Source organism: Coloeus monedula (genome assembly GCF_965178545.1).
Source record: "Coloeus monedula genome assembly, chromosome: 18".
NCBI classification, from domain to species: Eukaryota; Metazoa; Chordata; class Aves; order Passeriformes; family Corvidae; genus Coloeus; species Coloeus monedula.
In genome coordinates, this window is record NC_138798.1 from 2453630 (window position 1) to 2478241 (window position 24612).

At 55.4% G+C, this 24612-nt stretch overlaps 1 protein-coding gene across 8 annotated transcripts in view; it reads left to right on the forward strand.

Annotated features, from left to right (window-relative positions):
• Positions 1 to 24612, forward strand: part of NCOR2 (nuclear receptor corepressor 2) — a 228483-nt gene that overhangs the window by 146137 nt on the left and 57734 nt on the right. For 4 of the 8 annotated variants that reach the window (XM_082293756.1, XM_082293762.1, XM_082293759.1 and 1 more), the window contains exons 10-14: positions 2865 to 3052; positions 4273 to 4369; positions 6688 to 6866; positions 10221 to 10275; positions 12450 to 12548. In XM_082293756.1, the coding sequence (XP_082149882.1) occupies positions 2865 to 3052; positions 4273 to 4369; positions 6688 to 6866; positions 10221 to 10275; positions 12450 to 12548 (618 nt within the window). Of the gene's footprint in view, positions 1 to 2864; positions 3053 to 4272; positions 4370 to 6687; positions 6867 to 10220; positions 10276 to 12449; positions 12549 to 21775; positions 21886 to 24612 lie in introns of those variants that run through there. The other 4 variants (XM_082293758.1, XM_082293760.1, XM_082293761.1 and 1 more) reach the window with 4 other exon arrangements.

The following is a 24612-nucleotide window of genomic DNA, read 5'->3' on the forward strand; positions in this document are numbered from 1 at the left end:
TGAGCCCAGCTGGGGAGGGCAGCAGAGGGGGCACCGATGCTAAAAGCCAGCACAGATGGTTGCTCAGGAATGGACATGCTTGCTTAGGGCTGCTCAGAGGATGCCTGGAGAAGAAATAGATGCTTCTGTTCCTGAAGTGCCTGACCAGGAGCTTCTCCTGGTGGTGGAGCTGTGACGATCTGAGGAGTTCACGGTGATGTAAGGTGCCTGTAATCTTGGCTTTGGAAGGATGCAGGAGATTGCAGGGAACGTGTGTCCCAGCTGGAGCAGCAAGCACTGGATGGGGATGCTGCAGCCCAGCCCCGCTGCAGTGGGGTTTGAAGTTTGCGTGGTGGGAAGGGCATTAAGGAAGTGCTCAGCCAGTCCATCATGAAGCTGTGCTCTGGAGGGCAGAGCTGTGTGAGGGGGAAGCTTTGGTGCTGCTGCTGCCCTGCTGCCAGGGTGCGAGCTGCTGGGGAATCAGCAGCGTGACGTTGATGTTGCTTTTTCCATCTTCAAATGCCACTTCCTTAAAAGAGGAATTCTGGATAAAGCTTTTGTCGAGTTGCTCCAAGGAGTGGAAGAAAAGGAGGAAAAAGAGCCGCCCTGCTGGCTGTGAAGCAGCCAGGGCTGTGCCAGGTGGCTCTGCTGGGGCGGTGGCTCTGCGGGACCCAGCACTGGCTCATTCCCACAGGGAATGACGAACCTTTCAAAGCCTCAAGGCTTCTCACCAGACCGAGCCCTCGTGCTGGGCTCTCCCCCAGCCGTGCCTCAGGCTGGCAGCACCGGGCACCGGCTGCCTCCTGGTGCTGAGGCTTCATAAACTTCATGGGGTATTTTTAGCTTCTTCCCAAATGTGATGCTCTGAAAGCAGGAGGATGTAGCAGATTTGCTGGCAGGGTGGGAGCTCTCGTTTTCAGGGGGCTGATGGCATTGCTTTGGGAGAGGTGAAAACGCAGCAGCTGTGATTTTGCCAAGCTGCCGCAGGCTGTTGGTGTTACCTGTAGCTCCTCGCCCAAAGCGTGAGATTCCCCATGTGGACCTTCAGGGCATTTTAGTTTCTGTCCTCCTTCCTTGCTTTTATCTTGTGGCTGTTTCCTTCATCTCCTGGTGAAACCCAAGCAGCTCCCCTGCATCCATGCAGGGCGGGACAGTCTCTGGCTCCAGGCATGCAAATGGGAATTGATTTATTTTCAGGGGAGAGTGTTAATCTGGCTCAGCTCTAGGGCTTGAGGTGCTTTGTCTGCCCCACATTATTGTTGAGGTGTCTCCAAAAGGCCAAGGAAATCAAAGATGTTTTGCTGTTCTTGGATTGTTGCCAGGTCCAGGATGGCCAAACCAAACCCATGTGCCAGGATTGGTGTGACACAGGCTGCAGGTTGCTGTGTATTTCCATTGGTTTGGGGTTTTTTACCTCTCCCGATTTTTCTTCATGGCCAAGAGCAAACGGGACAAGAACAAAGTGCATCTGGGAAATCCTGCAGCCTCAGACTTCCCATCATAGGGCAGTGGTGGCACGAGATGGGTTTATTTCTTTGAGGTCTGGATTCCCTGTGTCTCTGCTGCAGTGCAGAGTGGCGCTGAGTGTGCTGGTGCTGAGCCGCCCATTCTGGAAAGCGGTGTCAGGGTCAGGAGTGACCTGGGGTTTGCCATTAGAGCAGCATCTGCTTTCGTTTCCTGATTTGGGGCTTGGAAGGCGTTTGTCTGACTCAAACTGAAACCTTGAAACCCCTCTGGTCCCCCAGCTGCTCTCAGCTGAGGCTGGGCACCATCACTGCTGCCACTGCAGTGGCTGTTGGGTGTCTTCCCACCATGGACCTTTCCCTTCTGTGGGCGTTCTCCTCCAGCAAGAGTGTGGCTGGAGGAGGGAGAAGAGATTTGGGGCGTAATGGGAGGAGACTCATTTGTGCTGCAAATCATATTCCAGTGTTACTAGGCTTGTCCCATAAATACCAGTCAGAAGTGCAGGGCTGGACCTGGTGGGTGGCTGGGTGGGTGTGCCATGAGGATGTCACCCGGGAGGACATGGTGTGGAAACCCTTTGCAGCCCTGCGTTTTGGCATGGCCTGGGTTTGCTGTCAGATGTGCTTGTCTTGTCACATGGGCCAAAAAGGAGGAGCAGCAGCTGCAAAAGTGCTTTTGCTTTCTAGGATGGTGAAGGAGCTGAGTGTGTGGCCAGGTCGCCATGCTGTATGGCCGTGGGCAGGGGCTGGGTGCCTGGCTCTAGATTTTGGGGAGTCAGGCCCTTGCAGGGAGCTGCCCCATGGCCCCAGTCCCGTTGTCATTGCCAGCACGGAGCCGTGAATGCTGGAGCTGGTGTGTGTGGGTAGGAAGGGGTGCCTGGCCTTGGGCACCATGGCAAGCCCTCCTCAGCGTGGTGAGCTGGTGGCTCCAAAATTACAGCCCTGCACACCCTGCTCACACAGTGGGGACCAGCTCTCCTGCCCCCTGTGCCTCCTCCCAGGGCCATGTTTTGGTCCCTCCTTGCTCAGTGGCCTCAGGCAGGCACCTTGCTCTCTCCTGGGGTGTGGAGCAGGGGCTCCCTCCCCAGCACAGGGCCTTTGGCTGCCAAATCAAGCAGCTGGTGGGCCAGAGGATGCTCAAGCAGATGTGAGGGGTGGGCAGAGCCATGCTGGGCAAGAGTCCTGATTCCACCAAACATGTTTGGTCTGGAAGAGGAGAGCCTGAGGGTACCTGATGGCCTGTTTTGAGAATTCACCCTTGGGTTGGTCCCAGGCCCTGGAGCATGTCCACATCCTAATAAATTGTATTTCTTTAAGCAACATGACTCATGCTCAGCCTGAGCAGCCATCGAGGGCCAGGCCTTGAGGAGTTGCCCTTCCCAGGCACGTCTCTGAGCTCCCTCTCTCCCTCTGCCCTTTCAGGAACAGAAGTTTTGCCAGCGCTATGACCAGCTGATGGAGGCCTGGGAAAAAAAAGTGGAGCGCATCGAAAACAACCCCCGGCGCCGTGCCAAGGAGAGCAAAGTGCGGGAATACTATGAGAAGCAATTCCCGGAGATCCGGAAGCAGCGCGAACTGCAAGAGCGCATGCAGAGGTTAGAGGAGAAGCGGTAGGAAGGGGCTGAGCTGGTATCAGACAGCCTTTCTTTTTTCTTTGGGAGTGGGTGTGGGATTTGTTTGCGGGAGGAGCGGGCTGGGATGGCTCTCGGTCCCTTTTCTCCCTCTCTAGTCAAAGGCAGAAGCCAGCAGACATGAGTCTTGCTGCTTTTTCCCCAGGGTGGCTCAGCACAAAGCCAAAAGGAGGAAAAATGTCAGGAATGTGAATGCCTGTCTCACCTCTCCTGCTGATCTCCCAGCTGGCCACATCAGAGCCAGGGGTAGCTCCCTTGTGCCGGCCAGCTGGCTGGGACAGCACTAATTCCTGCCTTATTGGTGTGCCCAAATTAAGATGTACAAGACTTGCAGGTGCATTTGGTCATGTTGATGATTTAATACACACACATGCTTTGATGGGAGCAGAAACATCTGCAGAGGTTATTTGGAATGACCACAGTCTCGCTGGAAGGGATGTCCCCTGTCTCTCCCATCCCCTGTCCATTTTCCTCTCCTCATTGGAAGTGCAGTTGAGGTCATGTTGTCTTCTGCCAGGAGGAGACACGATTTCATGATCTCCACCCTTTTTGCTGAAAACTCCCTGTCCTTCCCATTTCAGCCCTGGCATCTTGCCTGGGGTCACCTGATATGCACAAAACCTAAACCCTTCTGCCCAGCATCCCATCCTTGTGCCTCACTAACAACTGGGTGGGTCCAAACTCCCTCACTGATGGCTTTAATTTGTCTGAAAGAGAAAGGGAGAAATGGTACTGAGAAATGTTCTAATTTTTTACCTGCTTAATAAGAAAAGTTGTAATTCCTTGGGACGTGTGGCTGTGGAAGGGAAAGATGTCAATGGATGGGTTTGATTTAAAACTTCCCACAGCGTTTGCAAACCAGATGTGGTGGCACAGTGCTAAGGGCTCGGTGCTAACACCAACACCTTTGTGCCATTGCTGTGGTGGGGTGAGCAGGAGAAAATGTGGGGGAGAGTGTGGTTGGGCATGAATTGTCCTTGTGTTCTAGCAATCCAGGCAGCTGGTACAGGTAAGGAAGGGGGTTTGAGGCTCTCAATCTGCTAGCCCTAAGTGCAGGCGCCATGCCCGCAGTGTGGGAGGGGGTGGCCTGGGTGGAACGTTGGGATGTGGCTGTTCTGGAGGTCCAAATGGTCTTGAATGTGGTTTGCTGCTTATGAAATGGAGCATCAGTGCCTGAGTGTGTCGCTGCCCTTTCCCAGCAGGGTAGGACAGAGGGGCAGTGGCGGGCTCTCCATGTCAGCTGCACGCAGTGAGCACGAGGTGTCAGAAATCATTGACGGGCTCTCAGAGCAAGAGGTGAGACCAGCTTCTCCTTTCTCCTCCTCTTGACCCCTCACTCTGTCTTCTCCAAGGAAGCCAAGACAGGACTGCCAGGTCACACAGTGAAACCCTATGCCGAATCCCACTAACTTTAGGTCCCGCTGCGGTTGGGGAGGTTACCATGATGCCTAACACACTTTCTGGACAGGATCCAAAGTTAGGGGTTTATTTAATTTGCATCAGCATCTTCCCAGCCATGTGAGAGATGTAATGGAGCTGTGCAATGGTTCTGCCAGAGCAAAACATGGAGCTGGTGGCCAGTTCATCAGCATTTGGCTGTCTCTAAGGGACCTGAAACCCCAGCGTGCTGCTCATCCTGGGTAGCACCCCACAAACACCTCCTGGCTGTGGTTTATACTGGAAGTGAAGATGGGAAGGGAAGGGAGCCAGCGCCCAGACTGCTGGGTGGAGGGGTTTTTCTGTTTCATTTTGTTTTGAATGGGCTGTGTGGCTTGACACAGGGGAATCCTATGGAATGAATGGTTTGTACGTGAGCCAGTTGGCCCACATCTTCTGGGAGTGCTCCATTCATCTTGAAATGTCCCCGTGACCTCGGCTTCGTTTGGATCTGGTTTCACAAGGGTTCTGCTCTCTTGGCACAGAGGCGAGCTGCAGTTTGGGAGGGGAGAGCAGCCATTGCCCAGCAATAGCTGGGATGTTTGCTGCCTGCACACCACAGCTGATCCCTGTCTGGGATCCCAGGCACTTTGCTCTTAGCCAGTTAAGGTGATAACATGGAGGACATGGATCTTGGAAGCAAAGGGAAATTTCGGACTCTGCAGAGGTCCTGGCCGCGTGGAGCGTTAGCTGATCACCTCCATGCTCCTGCACCCTGTGCTGCTAAACTCCACCCTGACAGCCGCCTGCTGAGCCCCAAACCTCTGCTTTGCTTGTCTCAGAGCAGACCTTAAGAGCTTCCAGCTCTTCCACAGGGTTGGAAAGAGCAGGGAGGTGAGAGCTGGGGAGCATCTCTGGCAGCAGGGCCAGCTCTCTGCCCTCTCTCTGCTGGAGAGGAGGGAGGTCTGGCTGGTGGGGTGTAGTGGCACTGCTTGGCACCCCGAGAGGCCCTGTGCCCTCAGCTGTGGGCAGTGCTTCCATCAGCATCCTCTCTGCTCTGCACAGGGGCTTCTCCTGTCACCAGGGGCAGTCTGCAGTTACCCAGGTTTGAGCTGTCCCTCACCTCCCACCATGAGGAGGCATCTGGAGCAGCCGGTTTCTAAACAGGAGGTGTCCTAGTGAGGATGGGGAAGGTGCTCACATGTGTTGAAATGTCCATGTCTGTGCAGAGAGCTGTGTTTTAGGAGGAGGAGGAGGTTGGGTCTGGTCAGGCGTAGCAGGGAAGCAGAGCAGCACTGGGAAGGCCAGAGTCAGCAGCTTCCTGGAAGGGTTGGCCACTACTGTTCTCCCAGGAACCAGCATCTGGCTGTAAATCAAAACAGCAGCACTTGAGACCTGGCCTTCCTGGGCAAGGGTTGGAGTTTGTCTGAGCAGTGACATCCCAGGTGACAGGGAGGACTCAGAGTGATGGAATTGAAAAGGGCTGGCCAGAGCATCCCTTCATCCCCAGAGTGGACCTGTGCCAGGGGATCACCAGCAACTCAGCCAAAGGGACAGTCCTGGCATTTGAGCAGAAGACAGCACAAATGAGACATCATGTTGGCCTCTCTGTTGCAAATACTTAAGGAAACCAGTGTGCCCAGTCTGTCCTGTCCTGGTGTGCAGCTGGAGCTTTGGATGAACTTTTTCTCCATAGGATTGAGTAGAGGCATCAGATTATGTCCCAGGGTGTTGCAGTAAGGAATGACACCTCAAATGGTGACATTTGAAACCTCCTGGAACAATTCAGGACTCCTGTGGAAGGGAAGCATGCTGTCTCCCTCTGCCCACCCTTCAGGAAGCTTTGCAAAGCTGGTTGCTTCCCTCACAATTGGGGTGGGGGCTGAACCTCCATGTGGCTTGTGGGTTTGATGGCCGGGAAGGGGTCGGCATTCCCTGCGCCACCGCTGCTTTGACTTTTTTCTCATCACAGTCAGGAGCTGTTTTGCTTAAGTCAGACATTTCCACACAGGATCTTGAAGCCTTTTATACCAAAATGAAAGATTAATTGTTTCCTGGCTGACAGCGATAGCCTCTTTCAGCGTTTAATTTACAATTACTCTGGCAATAAAGCTGTCTAGCGCTTGCTTTTGAATTCTCCTGTTCCTCCGCCTGTCCTTTTCCTCTCGAACATCTGTCCCCTGCAGTCCCCACGGGCCCGTGGTGCTGACCAACTGTTCTCTCTGCTTTCCCCAAAGAACCTGGAGAAGCAGATGCGCCAGCTCGCCGTCATCCCGCCCATGCTCTACGATGCTGACCAGCAGCGCATTAAATTCATCAACATGAACGGCCTCATGGATGACCCCATGAAGGTCTACAAGGACCGGCAGGTGATGAACATGTGGAGCGAACAGGAGAAGGAGACCTTCCGGGAAAAGTGAGTGCAGCCCACACACCTCTCTGTGCAGCCCTTGGGGAGTGTGGGCAGGATCCGTGCAGGGCTTCAGCTGGAGCCCCAGCCCACTGAGGAATTTCCCACTTGTCCCCCACGGACACATCTTGTTGCTATGTTATCTTGAACCTGGGCACAGAGTGATGCTCCTGCACAGAAACTTCAGGTGTTGCTGCATGTTCGGGGTATTCTGCCCCTGTGCTGGGCTGTGGAAAGCTGCTGCTCGTGGCAGGGTGGGAAGGGGAAGTTTTTCAGCTTTTGCATTCGTTGTTGTATCAGCATTCCCAGTTTAACAACAGTGCCGGTGAAACCCAACACTCCATACACACATTGCCTTTCTGGAGTTACATGCTGTCCTTTGGGCACTGTGTGTCCAGGGGATTTTTGGGGCTGTCAACATCCAAGCCCCTTATGTAGACCCCATCAGGCTGCAGCTTCCAGCTGGTGCCTGTCCCTCAGTGCTCCATCCTGCTGTCTGCAGGATTTGCCACCGGCTGCTGTTTCCATGGATGCGTTCCCACATCAGACACGTGCAGACTCTGGCTGTGGTGCTTTCTCCTGTTTGCAAGCAGTGCTTGAGAACAGCTTTGCTCTATCAAGTGAGATCACTTAGGGAGTGGCTGATCCCTTCCCTGGGTACCACTGTGCTGTCAGCCAAGATGTGGGTGCTCAACTTGGTCTCACATCCAGACTCCCTTGTAGCCCAGAGCCCAGCAGGGACCCAGGTGTGTTTGCATGGAGGACTGGAGTATCCTTGGTGCCCCCAGTGTGCTGTGAGTGTCTGTAAAAGCAGAGCTGGAGTTCAGCTTTCAGCAGGATGAGCTCTGGCATTGCTCTCTGCTGTGGACCTGAGGGACGTGGAGGTACGTGGGTGCACCAGGGCCATCTTGTCCTGAGCAGCAGCACCACTCAGTCTGGCTTCCAGACAAGCAGGGGATGGCTTCATGGATTACCAGCATGCCTATGGCCAGCCATGCTGGAAGCCTCTCTGTCCAGGATCCCTCCTCCTCCTCCCCCTGCTCATCAGGACTCCTGTTTGCAGCTGAAATAATTAATTGCCAAGATGGACCGAAAAAGAACAAAACAAGCAAACCAGCTCCAAGCCTTTGATAGAGGAGAATCCTCATTGCTAATTAGCCTTAAAATGTGCCACTCCAAACAGCGAGGCTTGCCACAAATGACGCAAAGGCTAATTACTCGGTCTTTAATGGCAGGGCTGTGCCTGGCTAATGGGGCTGGAAGAATCCACACCCAGTGTGTGCATCCTGCAGTGCACGGTGGATTCTGTGTCATCACTGTGGGTGATGCAGAGCTTGAGGCATAAATACAGCAGAGTTTCAGGACTCTCACAAAGCTCATTTTGAGAGATTGGTGCTCAGGAGCTGTGAGGAGGGTGTAGGGAGTCCTGCCCTGGCTCTCCCCCATCGTGGTGTGTCGGTAGCCGAGCTGCCTGTTGTGCTGCAGCTTCTAGTCTGGGTTTTTAAGGTGAACTGGAGTTGTGTCATCCGTGATCGTGACCTAGAGCTGGCCTCCTCCTGAGACCAGGAAAACCTGGTTCAACCTTTTGTTCAGCCCAGTTGGCGGGGACTCTTGGAGTAAACAGGCAGGCACTGCAAGGCTGACAAGCTCCAGGTCTGAACTATTTTAGCTGTCAGAACATAACCACGAGGAAGAACCTGATTTGATTTGCTTCTGGGCAGGATTTCAGGTCTCTGTTGAGAGCCCATTGCTGGCCTGCTCCCAGGGAAGCTGTGGTTTGCTGGTGAAGGAGCCGGGTGCTGCTCAGGCATCGAGGCTGTGTCGTGCTGGGCAGTGTGAGAGTGCAGCATCCATCTCTCGTTATGGGGAGATGGCCTGGCCCATGAAAAAGAGTGGATTGTTACCTGCATTGCCCCTGGCAGTGTGTTAGCATCCTTGATAGCATGGCTTTGAAAACCCTGTCCTGTGGTCAGCCCTGTGTTTGTGCTGTGTACAGAGTGAGGAGCCGGCTCTGGCTCTGTGCCCTCATCCCAGGTTGTCTGAGCAGCCTGTCTGCTTTGCTTTTTTCCTCCCCCCCCCAACATTTATGGTTTCTTTTTTGTTCTGGTGACCAGTTACAGTGACAGGGATCTTGCAGTGCCACCCAAACCATATGGGAGTTCTGCCTCAAGAACAGCATCAACACGCGGGTGACAGCACCCACATCCTGCTGCCGTGGCTGGAGTTGGTCAGGCCCTCACTGAGTTCAGCTCAGTGCCTTGACTCCGAGTTTGACACTGGGACAGAGCAGCAAAAGCAGGAGAGAGAGCAGCCAGTTGCCCCAGGGAATCACTGGCAGGGCTGGAGACACAGAGCTCCTCACCATATCCTGCCCACACCGCAGCTCTCCCACCTTTTGCCTCCAATCCATTTCCCCAGGGCACAGAGCTGTCAGCTCCTGGGAGCTGGCAGAGCTGCACGTGCTGAACGTGGCTCGCCCTGGCTGCTCAGCTCCCCGGGCCAGAGCCTGTGCTGGTGGCCACCTCTCCTGGCACAAAGTCACCCCTCAGTGTGCTCCCTGTGCTTTGGCAGTGCGCTGGTTAACTGTGCTGCCAGCAGCAGCACCTCCTACCAAGGGCTTGCTGGCCCTTGGTGCTTCCCCACCAGCTAAGCACCGGGATTTGTTGGAGGAGGCATCTCTGCTAGTGGGGACAGCTTCCCCTGAGTGGGCAGTGTACCCTCCCGGGCTGCCAGAGCCAGGGATGAGCTTGCTGGCAGCTCCTCCGCTTGCTGGGCATGAGGCAGCGTTCCTCAGAGCTGCTGTGCCACTGGGGATCTCTTGAGCAACTCAGCAATGTGGCAGCTCTGTGCTTCCTCCCGGGGTTTGGGTTTCCCTTCCTGTCTTTTGCAGCTGCTCCCAACAGCCCAGCAGGGCTTGGAGTCCTGCTCAGCGCCGGGGCCACCCACAGCCATGATGTGGGATGTGGTGGCAATTCCTCGCCCTTTCCTTGCCAGATCCTGAGGCATTGGCCAGGTGTGCAGCTGCCCTCTGTGCTTGCCCTGTCCTGCTGTTGGTACAGGCTTGGGTGGCCATGGCATGGAGCAGAGTGATGAGCAGCTGTCAGGCATTGCTGGCCCTCCTTCCCTCTCCCACCCATGATGAACATTTGCACATTGAAGCTCCCAACTAGCCCTGCTCCACTGGGCTAAATTTAAAGTTCCTGTCTTTCTGGGAAGCTGAGCAGCAGACAAATATTTTCTCAAAGCCTGAAGTCCCTCGGGGAGCTGGCCTCGCTGCTCTGGGCGCACAGGGCATGGCAGCCCAGCTGTGAGGGGGTCAGAGCCAGCACCCACAGTAACCCTCTCCCTCTCGCTCTGCAGGTTCATGCAGCATCCCAAGAACTTTGGCCTGATCGCATCCTTTCTGGACAGGAAGGTAAGCCTCCCTGCCTGGCTCTAACCTGAATTGTGCTGTCTCTCCTCCTTCACTTGGCTCTTGGTGCTGGAGCTGCCAGCAGATGCTGGGCACCTGTGGGCGGCGGTGGCTCCAAGCCCCGGGCAGGGTCCAGACGCCTCCCGGCTCCCTGCAGAGACAGGGACTGAGTCAGCCGCAGAGAGACGGGAGCTGGGAGCGCGAGAGGTGTGAACGCAGCCAGCCTGGCGCGTGGGTGGCGCAGCCCACCCTGTGATCTGCCGGGGGAGCTGCTTCCCAGCACCTCCCGGAGGCATTTTGCACCAGCCAGGCTGTCGCACAGAGGGTGGGCACCCAGCTGCCCAGCACGAAGTGGAGGGATCTCTTTGCTCAGGGAGGAAGAGGTTTTTGAGGGTGGACTGAGTCTCATTTCATCCAACAGTTCGGGTGGATGTACTGGAAGCACACACACGTCCCCTTGGTGTTTAGGAATAGTTGCTCACAGGAACTGCCTGACCTTTCCCAGACGTCTGTGTTGTGCTGCTTGGACTTTTTGTTTTTGCCATTAATTGGGCTGAGGGAAGAAAGGTTTGAGAAAAAGACCTGATGGAGGAGTGAGTCTGTGGTCCCATTCTGAGCAAGGCCAGGTACCTTCCATGGGACAGGCCATATGAGCAGGTCCTGGACAGACCCAGCCTGAAAAGACAGCTGTCCATCACTTGGATTCTCTCCTGAACAAGAAACATTTGAAAGCTGTTACTTTTCTGGTCCTTTTAGTTACTTGCATCCTCTGCCCGCCTCATGCAGAGTTTTGTACACACAGTGTCCACTCGCTCTGGGGGAACCACTCTGTTCTCCAGGGGTGGCCTGCAGAGGTCACTTCCAGCCTAAATTATACTCTGATTCCTCATAACTCAGGCTGGGGAAATAATTTATAAGACCTTGACCTTCCTGTCCGAAGCAGCAAGGAAGGCCAGCAGCCACCTCGTGCTGCTGCTGTTGCTGAAGATCCCAGGCTCCTTCCTCATCCTTTCGCGCTCGATAAAGCCGAAAGTGGTGGGACTTGGATGATGCTCACAATCCAGTCTGTGTTCCAAGCTGTAAAATGTCTTCTAATTTTATTTGTACTCGTTTGTAAATCAGGCTGTAATTATGATACAGAACACATCCATTATCCTGTTGGAGAGAGCTGCAAAGTATGGCTCAATGTAATGAATTAATAGATTTTTAAATTGCATTATAAAAAAATAGTGATCTTAGCCCTTGGAACAGATGACTGTAAGTTTTTGTGTTCGCGTGTGTGTGTGTGTATAATCAGGGCTAGATTAGAAAGAGATCCAATTAACACTTTAAAAGTTGCAATCTGTTTTTGCAAATGGTTCCGCTCCTCGCAGAGGGATGGAGTGAGCGCAGCCCCCGGGCACCCCCGGGCACACACAGCTGCCCCAAGCTCCTGAGGACTTGCAGCATGATGGGTCTGTGGGATAATTTCTCTTCATGAAGCCACTGATCCTGTATGTGAAGGTGTAGCCCAAGGCAGTGTTCAGGTGCCCATCCTGTTCAGCAGAGGACTTCTCCCAGCGTGGCACACTCTGTGCTGCTCAGGAGCAGGGTATGTCCTGGCCGTGGCTCCTTGTTTTCCTAACGTGTCCAATCTGTGATGGTGTTTGTGGAGCCAACCAGTGGAGTTGGGATGGCAGCTTCTGAGCACTGGGATCTCAGTTTGCCCACGACAAAGTCGTGCGCGCTCGAGCTGGCGAGCTGAGCGGCTGGAAGTAACACCAGCTGACAGTCGCGTGGCAGGTTGTGCCTCATGTAACTGCAACAGGGGCTGACAGGCGGCTCCTTCATCTGCCTCTGGTTGCCATGGTCATCTGGGGTCAGCCCTTCCCCCTGCTTTGCTTCTAACACGGGGTGATCTCTGCTCAGCACCCCATCTCCATCTCCGCGGGACCGCCCTGGTCTGTCCTTTGGAAGAGCTGAGCCTGCTTTACCAGGACACCGTGCATTGTGCCCCTCTTCCAGTTCCATTGGAAGCCTTAGGGAGGGAGGTGTGGGGAAGCTGTTGGGCTGCAGGTCTTCAGGAGCAGCAGGAGACCTGGTGATGACCGGTTCTGAACGCTGCTGCTGGAAGTCTGTGCCCCAACAGCACACAAGGACAGGACCTTCTGTTCCCTGACTTGCCCGTGTCATTGCAGACAGTGGCTGACTGTGTCCTCTATTACTACCTGACCAAGAAGAATGAGAATTACAAGAACCTTGTAAGAAGGAATTACCGGCGGCGCGGGAAGAGCCAGGTAAGAGCTGGAGGAGCGCGTGGAAGCGTCATCCCTCAGGCTGAGCAAGGAGCTGCAGCACTTTCTCTGAGCCCCCCAAATGCTGCTTTTCCCCCCTCCCCACATGGAGATCTTGCTTGCAGGCTGTGATGGGGCTGTGGTTGTGCTCTGTGTAGCTTTTCAGAACATGCTGTTTATTAATGGCACTTGGTGTTTGTCCATCCCCATGCCGAGGTCACAGTGTCTTTAAAAAAAACCAGACAAATCCAAGATGCTTAGAAAAAGGGGATGGAGCGACTGTGGAAAACCTGGCTGTGTGTCAGTAGCATGGGGTTGCCCATGCAGCCTGGGCTGTGTGCAAGAACCAGGTGGGGTCTGTGTCTCTCTCTGGAGATGGCAGCTGAGCTGCCAATGGTGACCGAGCTCCTGGGAGCTGGGTGGGACTCCTGCTTTGCAGAGCCTGCCCAAGGCTCTTCCTATAGGAAAAGGTGTGGGAGAAGAATGACTTGGGTGGAAGTGACTTCTGGTGACACCTGAGCAGAAGCATATAAATCCATCTGAAGTGCCAAAGGGTGTCCAGGATCCCCGTGGGGGTCTCCTGTGGGGCTGGCAGATTTGGCACTGAAGCTAGCGGAGACCCTTAACCCTTTGTTCAAGAGCAGAGCAGATACCAGGGCACCAGGAGGTGCCTGGGGGCAGGTGACTGAGTCAACCCTTACCATTACTGTGGCCAAGATACAAATCTAGACATGACCTTGGAAGTTTTGCTGCTGATACCATGATACCCAGGAGCACAGATCAGTGCTAACCTTTTGGGCAGATGCCTTATCCCCATGAATGCCTCCAGCCAGAGTCAGGTTCTGCTGGTGGATCCCCAGGTCCATGAAGTGAGTGATTATTCATGTCACAAGGAGAATGACGTAGCCACAAAGGGACTATTTCCCCAGATAATGTGGGGATAAGGATGGAAAAACTGGCCTTGCCCGTGACACCACTGACATCAGCAGATCTTCATGCTGCATGGCCATAAAAAGCAGCACTTGGGCCTGGATCCTGATTGGGAAGCAGATAGGTAGCCTCACTCCAATTTGATTTCTGCAGCATTAAGACATCAGAATAGCTAGCACATGACGAATGTCATGGACGGGGCCCAATTTTCCCTTCTTTTTTTCAGAGACATTAGAGATGGATAAAGCCCTATTAGATTATCCAGTCCCTCTCCCAGCAAACACAGGGTGGTTCCCTCCAGTACATTTTTATAGTGTTTACCATGGTCTGTTTTGTTAGATCACAGCAACTAGAACATGAGGCCACATTTGTTTCTTGTTAGCGGTGGAGACATTCAGCACAGCTCATTCTGGTTTCAGTGTTAAATTGAGCAAGTGTGGAGAGTGAGAGGCTTTGCTCTGCATCTGCCTACCTACCCCAGCAGCCGCAGACCTGCCCATCCTGCACCCAGCAGGGACTGTTTGTGTTTTGGGTTTTAGAATGATCCAAAGCATAGCTAGTTGCAGAATTTCCCACGATGCTTTCCACACGATCCAGCCCAAGCAGAGGAGACGTCTGCTGCCCTTTGGAGCCTTGTTCAGTGCCAGCCTTTAGAAGCAGGGACTTGCTTCATCAACTGAGGGAATGTTTTTGCAAGTAGGAATCGCACCAAAGAGAATGATTTGCACCTCCCCTGAAGCAGACCTCAGCCAGAACATCATTGCTTTTGAAAGAGGAGTCCCCCTGAGCCTGGGAGGAAGCAACACAGTGAATATTTCCCATTACTGTTGGATGCTCAGGTGGAAGGTGGGATGTTCAGACAAGCTTTAAGAGCCAAGGGCTGGCTGCATGATTCACAGTAGGAGAGAGGTGCAGAACAGCAGCTGCTGTGTTCAGCCTGGAGCAGCTCTCCCACAGAGATCTTGGGGGGGTTTTGAAACTCAGACTTTGTGCTGTGATACCTCTGGTATTTGCATCCATTTCCTGCAAGACTGCATGAGGGGAGTGCTGGAAGAGCCTGCGTGCAGGCTTGGGAAGGGCACACTGCTGCTGAGGGGCTGGGTCTGTGCTGCAGAGGAAGGCTCTGCTGGGGAGAGACTCGTTTTAGGGTGGCATTTTAAGGTAATAAAGGGACGAATAAGTTGTTAAAAATCTTGCCAGAAGCTGGTGGGAGCAGTGAAGCATCTCCCTTGCACCTCTTCACAGAGCCAGGGTCTCCCCTGGGTGTGGTGCTGATGGGATCCGCTTCCCCAGACCAGACTGGGTCAGTGTGTGACTGCACAGACCATCGTGGGAGAGGTCAGATACTGGCAGACCTGGAGGGCTGGGATGGAGGGATGCTCCTGGTGGCATTTTGCTCAGTGAGTCTTTTCAGAAGCAGCTCAAATTCTGCCTGTGCTGCAGGAGTGCTCATGTGGGAGTAACCTGTCCCAAAGGCTCAGCCAGCACCTTGCTTGTTCCCTGCTTGTTCCCAAGGGATCCTGGATTGTTTGGAACCCTCGTTCTGTTTCCCATGGGGCCTGGTGAGGAGTGGGGACTGTGACTGAGGAGCAGCAGCACTGGGCTGATGTGGCACTGGCAGCTCTGCCATTACCTGCCTAGTCTCAGGAACAAGACATGGTGAGAGGATGAAGGACAGGAGACACAGTGGGACACACAGGAATGGGCAATGTGCAGGGAGGAGACAGAATCGTAGACAGCCTTCCTGCAGCACTGGGAGGCATGGCATCATGTTCCCAGCATTGCCCATGCTCCAAGCATATGTTTTCCTGGTGGTAAGGGTTGGAGCAGTTAAACACCAAAAGCTGAGCTTTAATTAATTTAGAGGAGGGGAGGAGAGGTTGGTTTTTGTATCAGATGAGAGGAGAGCGGATGAGATCTGATACAAAGAGCATTTCAAGTGGCCCTATGCTGGTTTCTTGCTCCTTTTCTCACTGAGAGGTTGGTGGTCTTATTTGCTCTTGGAGGCTGCAGGGAGCTTGAGAGCGAAGGGGAGATAATTACACGTAGAAAAAAGCTACTCTCTGTCAAGACTATCTTTGTGGCCTACTTATTAAAAGTCCATTAAAAAATAAGAATCCCACTGGTCCCTGGCTGATGGTCCCCTGGCAGAGGATATTCCTCATAAAGCTGCTACTTACTGCTAAAAATCTCCTGCCAAGAGCAGGGGCTTCACATGACTCCACTTCCAGTTTGTCAGAAAATGGAGCAGCTGCCCACTCCGAGGCAGGATGCTCCCGGCACGCCGCCTTCCATGGCACTGCTCAGTGGAAGGTACCCACATCCAGTGGGTCACGATGCATAATACTGAGGCTCCTGAGATTAAGATATTTCTTAAATAATCCTCTGTGTTTGTGTATGGGAAGGCAATAGAACGCTGCGAGGGGGGGGATTGATGGGAAGAGAAATAGCTTCCTTGTTGTCATTTCTCGTTGAAAAAAAGAGAATTTGTGCCATGGTAGAACAATCTGATCCAATAGTCAGCGTACAGTAATAAGCATAAATTTGCATGAGGTTGTAATGACAAGCCCTTGTGTGGATGTGTCCATACAGCTCTGGGTGTGTGGCAGTGGCTCTTCAGGATATTTCAGTGTCTCTCTCTGAACCTCCTGCATTCTGTAGCAGGGACACCAAAAATGAAGCACCGTGTGCTTCATTCTTTGGGAAGCTGTTTTTCCGGGCTGTGGGAACACAGGTGTTGGCCTGAAACCGGGGCTGCAAGGAAAGTGGCTCTACTTCAACATAATTATTCCATTTGGAGCGTGAGGTTTTTATTCCAGAGTAAATTTGCATTGATTTTGGAGTAACATTGCCCTCGTGGTAGTGGAGCAGCCACAGCATCCCAGATACGCTTCCTGCCAGTGAATTCCTTGGGGGGGGAAAAGCCATTGTCTCCCACGCACTGCTGGGATGGGCAGGTGGGGGACCATCCCACCAGGCAAAGCCATCAATGGTCAGTCTGTCGGCAGGGGGACAATGGGTCAGTCTCTCAGCCACAGGACGATGGGTAGCTGGAGGAGCCGCCTGCCCGCCCCAGGGATGACTCAGAGGGGATGAAGTCATGGTGGAGGGACGCAGAGCTGTCAGACAGTGCTCACGTATTCCCTGGCCGAAGGGCCGTGTGTTAGCGCCTACACTTTCGAGGACTCGCTCCTGAGGGACTGGAGCTGCCTGGAGCCCCCTTCCTGCACCGAGAGCGGTGCCAGAGCTGTGCCGGCAGGGCGGGGACCACGGTGTGACCTGTCTGGGCAGCCAGCACGGTCCCCCGGCAGGCCCGACAGCCTTTCCCAGGCCCACCCTCTTCCCCGTCCCCTGCCAAAACCCAAATCGAATTATCTGTCCCGCCGTCTGTCCCGCCCTCCTCAAGCACAAACCATTCCCCTCACCAACGTGGATAAACAGTCCCAACCCAGATTTTTATAAACAGCCCGCTTACTTTTTTGGCAGAAGCACCATCCCAGCAGGATCTGGCCAGGTTTGATATCATATGGGTCCTGGAACATTAAGAAGAACCTGGCCAAGCAGGTTTCCCTGGCCACTAGCAGCCCTGTCACACTAGCAGGGGCTGGCAGGGTTTGGGATTCCAAGCAGTGCCTGCCCACGACTCCAGGGCTCCCTGCTCCCTGCACCCTGTCCCCAGTGCAGGAGCGGTTCTCCTGCCATGCTCCAGCCTTGCCATGCCAGTGCCTCTCCTCCCTCCCCAGGGATCAGATCCAGAGCTCAGCAAACTGCTCTAACTCTGCAAATTGTGCAAGTGCCCCCACTCCAGTAACCACAGCACCTAATGAGAGGAATGATACTTGTTTCTGGGAACCATTTTCATCAGTCCGGGGAGCAGCTGCTCGTTAGTGATAAAGGGTTTGACAACTTCTCTTCCAGATGCAGGGAAATACTTGTCAAAAAATCCTGGTTTAATCATGCAGCACATCATACAGACGCAGCCCTGGATGTGGCCAGTAAACTTTGTGCCACAAATACCAAGAAATTATTCTGCAGGCATTTAAAGCTGTGCTGACTGGAGTGTTGTACCTAAAACAGCACCGAAATTATCTGCAGATGAGCAGGGCCGGTCTGCGATGCAGTAGTTTGCCTGGTTGGGAATGATGCCAGGGATGTCAGTACTGGGGCATGGGTTCATCTCCTGCCAGGGGAATGTCACTGCTGGAATATGAAAGGGCTTGAATTTGGCTCATTTTTTTGGAGAAACCTGCAGTGTGACAGGGCTGCTGATGGCCAAGGAAGTCAGGCTGAGGTTGCAGGACCAATGAGAGGTTGAACTTGGTCAGACCCTGTGGTCCTGGTCCTGCTCAAGTGCAGCCTCACAGGAAGAAACATCTCACAGAGTGTTTGTCCTTTGGGCACTCGGTGCAGGCTGTCACCCTTTAAACCTGCAGTCACCAGTGAGGTTTATGTTGGGATGCCTGTGCAGGAGGTGGGTGAGGTGTGAGGCAGTGATGTTTGCATTGAGATAGATTCTGTAACCCTCCCCTGGCACCTGTTCTTTCAGTCTGGACTCGCCTTGATCCCCCAGGTGTGCCCCATAAGGTCCATTGTGCCTGGTCCCCCATCACAAGGGTGCAGCAGCTTTCCCACAGCCCTGCCGCCCCTCCAGGCAGCACAGTCGGGCAAACACAATGGAAACTTGCATTCCTGAAATCCCAGCTGCCGTTTTGGGGGTGAATTAATGAGAATGACATAGCCATATTTGGGAGAAGAATCAGAGGATGCATTGCCACAGGAGGATGGCTGCTTGGTCCCCAGGTCCCCAAGTGGGCTGGTGACAGTGCAGGGACAGCAGGGAGACTTGTGGGCTCAGAGCAGGGACAGGCACCAGCGGGCAGGGACAGCACCGGCACAGGCTACTGATGGAGCCCTCCCTGATGGACCCTTTGGCCCTCACAGCCGGGCTCTTTTGTGCTGCTTGATCACACCTGCAGGTAGCAGTAACAAAACAGTCACTTCAGTGAGGTGAGCCCCTATTCCAGTTGGCCCCCAGGTTCGGACCCGTGTTTCTCCAGCGGCAGGTTGATGTGTCCTCGCAGAGAGTGCTGCACCACGCCCCTGCCCACGTGAGTACTCCTCGGGCATGGTTTGGGATCCAGGCGAGGATCCATTGCTGATCCCAGCAAGGGACCTGCAGCATCTTCATTGCAGTTGGACTTTGGGATGAGTTGTTTTATCTGTTGTTGTGATCCAGGTTTGACTAGGAATGGATGGGAAATAGGTCATGTCATTGCTGAATTGCTTTCTGAAGCAGGGACAGCTGAAAATCCCAGAAATCTGCTTCCACAAGGATACAGGGCTTGCTTTGCCCCTGGTTGTTGGTGGCGTGTGTGGATGCTGCTTTGCATCCTACAAACTGCTGACCTGGCACCTTCCTCTGTTGGCAGGGCTTGGAAGAGGGGCCGGCGTGTGGCCAGGGGGCTGCGAGCAGGGGGGAGGGGGCTAGAGCAAACCACAGGGAAGAGAAAACACGTGTTCCCTGCCTGGGACAGAGCGGGGGCTCATCTCCACTGCTTCCAAACGTTACGCTCTCTTCCCTTCGGGTCATTTTTCCCTTCACAAGCAATCAAATCACTTTTTAAAAAACTCAGCAGCAACCCAGAAAAGAAACATTTCCTCTTATGGAAAAGCCCTCAGTGGTTCAAGGAGGGATCTGGTGAGCAGGGTCCTGTAAAAATCACTTCAGTGCCTCCCTGATATCACAGAGCGAGTGGTGGGAAGGCAGCAGTGCCAGCTGTGCTGGGCTGAGCCGCACAGGGCCCTGCCTGAACGGTTCCTGTGCCCAGCAGGCTCCCAGTGCTGCCCAAGATGAGCCCACGCTCGGGTGAGTGCACCCGGGCATGCCTGTCCTGTGGTCTGGCAAGTGATGCGGGGTCCAGCCCCTCTCCTCACCCCTGGCATGCTGCATGCCCCCAGGACCAGCAGCCTGGGAGATGGCACGGGGCTTTCCCACGGCATGGCAGGGCAGCCTGGCTGCAGCTGCCAGTGCTTTGGTGCTGGCACTGGCTGTGTTTTGTGGCCTGTGGTGCCCGAGAGCTGTGCTGGTGAATGTGCTCAGGGCCTGTCCATGTCTCCCGAGACACTGGGCACAGCCTCGGTGTTCTCCATCCCTGCCATGTGATGATCGTGTTGCAGAGTTGGCTGTTTGCTGGTAGAGGAGCAGCCCCACTCAGAGCTGTCACAGTTTGAGCTGGACCGAGTGATCCCCATGCTCTCTATCATTCTTACGAAATCTGAGCCTGGCCCTTTGATTTTTTTTGACTTGCTTCCACAGCCAACAGCATCAAACCCAGCCCTGGGACACAAGCAATCAAAGCCAAGTTGCCGGCAGACATTCCTCTTCCTCCCCTTGTTGTTTTGGCAGCGGCTTGTTTTGCTTTGTGGTTTCTCCCATGAGTGGAGGGTGCCGCGTGCGGTCGTGAGAAGCCAGGCTGTGTGGCAGTGGGTGGCAGCAGGGCCTGAGGCGTTCCAGACCTTGGGAGCAGGGGCTCCAGGCCCTGGGAGCTGGTTACATGACACACACATGTATTCCTAAGCCATCCTCCCTGTGCTCCCTATCCAGCCTGCCTCAGGAGGTAGTAGGGACATGTGGGGAGCAGTGTTTGCAGTGGCTGTGCAATATCAAACCTCAAAGGTGGGTGCTTCTCCCAATGCCAATGGTGGCATTGGCGAGGAAGGAAATTCCATGGGCACTTTGGGTGCCTGGGCAGCGTGGTGGTTGACAGGGAGGCTGGTGCTGCAGGCGCTCTGTGGCCGAGTCCCTGCCCTGGCTCTCACTGGTGTGACCTGCCAGAGGTCCCGCTGGCTGTGCTGCACAGAGCACAGAGCATCCTGCCCCGTGGTGCCAGTTCCGGACCCTGTGGGATGTTCAGGGTGATGCCAGCAGGCACCTGTGTGTGCCCATGGCCATGGTAGCTGCGCTGGGTCCTCCTGGAGAAGCAGCAAAGCAAACCCCAAGCGTTCCTGGCCAGCGTAGTGTTGGCCTTTTGTCTTCAGCTTATCTCGAGCTGGTTTTAATTTGCAACTCCCAGATTGCGTGCAGTGACCTCGGCCTGAGCCTGCTCCGCAGCTGAGTGCCCGGGAGAACATCATAAATGCCATTGATCTGAAGTCACAGGCCTGAGAAGTGAAGAGCTGGTGCCCTGCACGTGGGAGAGGCAGCACAGCCGAGTGGGTGCTCCCAGCTGCCAGAGGGTATGGGGCTCACACTGGTGGGATGCAGCTCCCTCCAAAGTCCTTGTCAAGACAGACTCTGGTGTGACATGCTGGGGAGAGGGTTGGCACATGTCCCTGTGCTGCCGCAGTGAGACTGTGGCGAGGGTGCAGAGCCGCCTTTAAACAAAAACCCGGAGCTCGCTGCCTGCAGTAGCTGGGAATGAGCTTGAGTGGCACCAAAACCATGTGCCTTGCAGCTCAGCCTGGCATGCACAGCTCCCTCTGCACCAGGGTGTGCAGGCTTGCTCCCTCCTTTAAGGAACAAACAGGATCCGGTGGTTCCATCTCCTGTAAGAGCCCAGGGCACTGTAATGATGGCAGGGGAGGTGATGCATCTGCTGGCAGCCAAATGGCATCCCCTGTGCAGCCAATCTGGCCTTGAAACCTGGCGTGGGAGAGAGGAGATGCCAGCCTCAGTGGCACTTGGGCTCGGGGACAGGCTCTGTCACAGTGCCACTGCCACGATCTGGTTCCCCACTAGCATATCCAGCAGCAAGTGGTGTAGGTGGGGTGGCAAGAGCTGGTAGTTCTGATGCAGGAACTGGACTGCCAGGGATGAGCTCATCCCTGCTGGCAAAAGTGGTGTTTTGGTGTGTGTTTTGAGGGTGCTGTGGCACAAGGAGTGAGGGGCAGCCGGGGGAGGGTGTGGGTGCCTCAGTTGCAAGGTGCACGGTCCAGTGGTTAACGCTGGGATGTCCTGTGGGCAGCAAGGGAGGTCCCCGGTTCCTGGTCCCCTGCCACAGCCTGGGACATCTCACCACAAAGGGGATAGGGAAGGCAGCAGCAGTCGTTTTCCGGAGGCTTGCAAGTTTGGAAAATGAGTAGCCCTGCACTGTAGGTTAAGCTTGGCATCCTGGCGGATTAATCACGCAGGCTGCAGCCAGCACTGAGAGCCCCGGTGACGAGAGCCGTGGTTTATAGATGATGATTCATCGCTCGACTTAGAGCGACCACGTTATTCCAGCAGATTGCAAAATCATAAGAGGAATGTTGTGGTTAGTTTACGGCTTAACTATGCAAATCGTCAGGAAGCCTTCAGAGCCGGAGAACGTAAGGCACAGCGCGCCCGGATGGCTGGGCGGTGAGCAGGGGCCGGGAGCTGGCGATGGGGCTGTCGGGGACCGGCCGCTCGCGGGAGCCGGGGAGCGGGGAGGTGAGTGATCCGGGGGAGACGAGGGGCCGCAGCTCCCGGGGAGCGTGCGAGCGGGGCGCTTCGGAGGCGAGCGACGCGCTGCCGGCCGCCAAGGCGCTCCTGGCTGGTTTCACCGTCTCTCTGCCACAGGCTCAGGCGTCTCCGGCAGGGCTGGGGAGGGCAGAGATGGGGAGCTACTTCCCCCACCTCCTCCTGCCCTCCCGTCCTGCTTCCAGAAGCAGGCAGTGCCTCGGCAGAGGAAGTAAACAGAGTGGGAGGAGCTGCACCTCTTCCTCGCCACGGCTTTCTCCCAGCGAGTCCCGCTGTCAGGACAGGCAGCGAGTTGGTCCGTTCTCAGCCAGGGTCAGCGTCTCCGTGTCCGGCTCCTACCTGGAAGCCGGTGTCTCCCGAAAGTGCGCTTGGAGACGAAGCTTTATTGTGGCCGACCTGCTCGTGACGTGCTCAGAGGAGCCGGCCGGGCAGGGCGAGCCGTGCCGCTCGGGCCGGGGGCCGGGCGCTGCGGCAGCATGTGTGCCTGCGGCGGGCCCCGGCCCCGGGAACGCGGCGTTCCCGGGAGAGCTGGCAGCGCTCTGCGCCGCTCCAGCTGCTCCGGGGCCGGCGGGAGCTCGGGGCAGAGGTGAGCAGGTGTTTGTAATTACGGAGCAGCTCGGGCCGGAGCGCAGGGAGCGGAGGAGGCCGCCTGTCCCCCTGGACTCCGGGCAGGGTCGGCTTCTCGCTCACGCGTCCCCGCGTCCGATTTTGTCCTGGGGCCTTTTTAAATAAACAGGATGTGTCGGCAGCAAAAACAAGCAGCAGCGATGCTGAGGAGGAGGAAGGGCGGTCCGGGGGTAGAGCGTCTGACCTGGGAGGGAGGGACAGCCCTGCCCTCTGCCACAAGCATCTTCCCTGGCCTCGGGCACATCCCTTCGTCCTCTTGTGCAAGGTGGGGAGCACGTACCTGCTTTACCTCTGGGAGGTGGAGTGCCTCATTCCCCGGATGGCAGGGATGTAGGTGGAGAGAGCTTTAAGCTTGCCGGGAGCTGAGCAGTTTTGGTGCCGGCCTTTGGCGTGTCTGCTAAGGGCTGACCCACCTGCCAGTCCACCTCTAGCCGGGGCGGCGTGAATCAGAGGGAAACATCAGCTGGTAATTGGGGAAGCATTTCCTGGCCCGTCACGCTTTGGGATGGCGTCCCGTCCCTTGAATCATCCAGAGCTGGTCCATGTCCAGCACTAAGAATAGCCTCCCCACACACCGCGGGGGCAGCACGCCGGGAGGGGGGACCGGCCGGCTCGCGGGTTCCCGGCAGTGCCTTCCCACCGCTGTGCCACGGTGTGGTCCGGTCCCGATGTCAGTCTGAGGTTTGGGGTAGAGCACGTAGCGTGGATGGGCTGGGGCAGCTGCCGTGGTCAGTCACTGGGGGATGGTCTCCTCTGTACGTGCCATTTGTAGCTGATCTCGGAAATGGCTTCATTCAGGACCTGGGGGTGCCCGCTCCCCACCCAGGGCTGGGTGCTCGGTGCCAGCCCCACAGCTTCCAGCCCAGCATGTACCCCAGGGTGTGATGTAAGGGAGCACTCATGAGCAGAGGCGTTTCCTGGGGTGTTTGGCAGGTGCCCTGCTATGCAGCCAAGCTCTAGTACAGGAGATAAGCCATCACTGTGGGCTTGCCAGGGTTCAGGTCAGCATTTGGCTGGGAGCCTTTTCTCAGATGAAGACATGAGCACAGCCTTGGATGGAGCTGGGTCAGTTTTCCCACCATGGTCTGGCGGTGACAATGCTGCCTGTTTTATGTATTTCACCTGGCTGACAGGTGAGAGCTGTCCTGTCTGCCCTGCTGGGTGCAGGGTGCTTATCCCACCTGGCTCTTGCTCCTGGCGTCAGGCACCCGGCCGTGGCCAGAGCAGGGCAATCACTAGAGGGCATCCTTGGATCGAGATGTGCCTCTGCACTGGGAGAAGCCTTAATTTGATGTCCTACCAGGCCAGGCTTGAAACATTCGAAAGGAGAGGGATGTGCAGTAGCCCACTGAAGCCAGCCCAGTGGGGTTTGCCCATCCTTATCATGCCGAAGCTTGGCAGATGCCTCTGCAGGGAAGCACCTGTGTTACCGTGTGAGCCACAAAGGCCACCCTCATCTCTCCCTGCCTTCCTGCTCTTGCATTTGTAGGCTGGTACAGGGAGCTCCTTGGCATCGCTGCCATTCCAGCCTGTTCCTCTGGGGAAAAGCTGCAATGGCTGCTCAGGCTGGCAGCCCCCTAGTTCAGACAAGTGTAGAGACAGGCTAAGATGATGCTGAGCCTTTCTTGGACTCTCACTCCAGCCTGAAGCTGGGGAAGGTACTCGTGTGGTCACGGCTGGGTTTAAAGCTGAAGGAGAGCTAGGATCTCTGGGATGCAAGGTTCCCCCCATCCCTCAAAAGAAAATATTTGCAATTGAGTAGTAGAAACACTGTGAACCTTATGTGGGCTCCCCTCCCTTGCCAAAGCCTTTGGTGAGGGGAATGCAGATGGGTAGTGATGGCCAGGGCTGGGGTAGAGCCTGTCCTGCTGCCTGCCCGGCCCTCGGAGGTCACAGCCCTCACCTCGTGGGTGTCTGTCTGGGCTGAACCTGTGCTCAGGGTTCACCACGGAGTGACTCAGAGTCAGAGAGTTCAGGGCAGCACTGGGGAAATGCACATGACGGATGCCCCTTGCTCCTCTGCAGCCAGTGCAGGCTTCCCCACCTTCTGTTCCAGCTTGTCCACTGCCC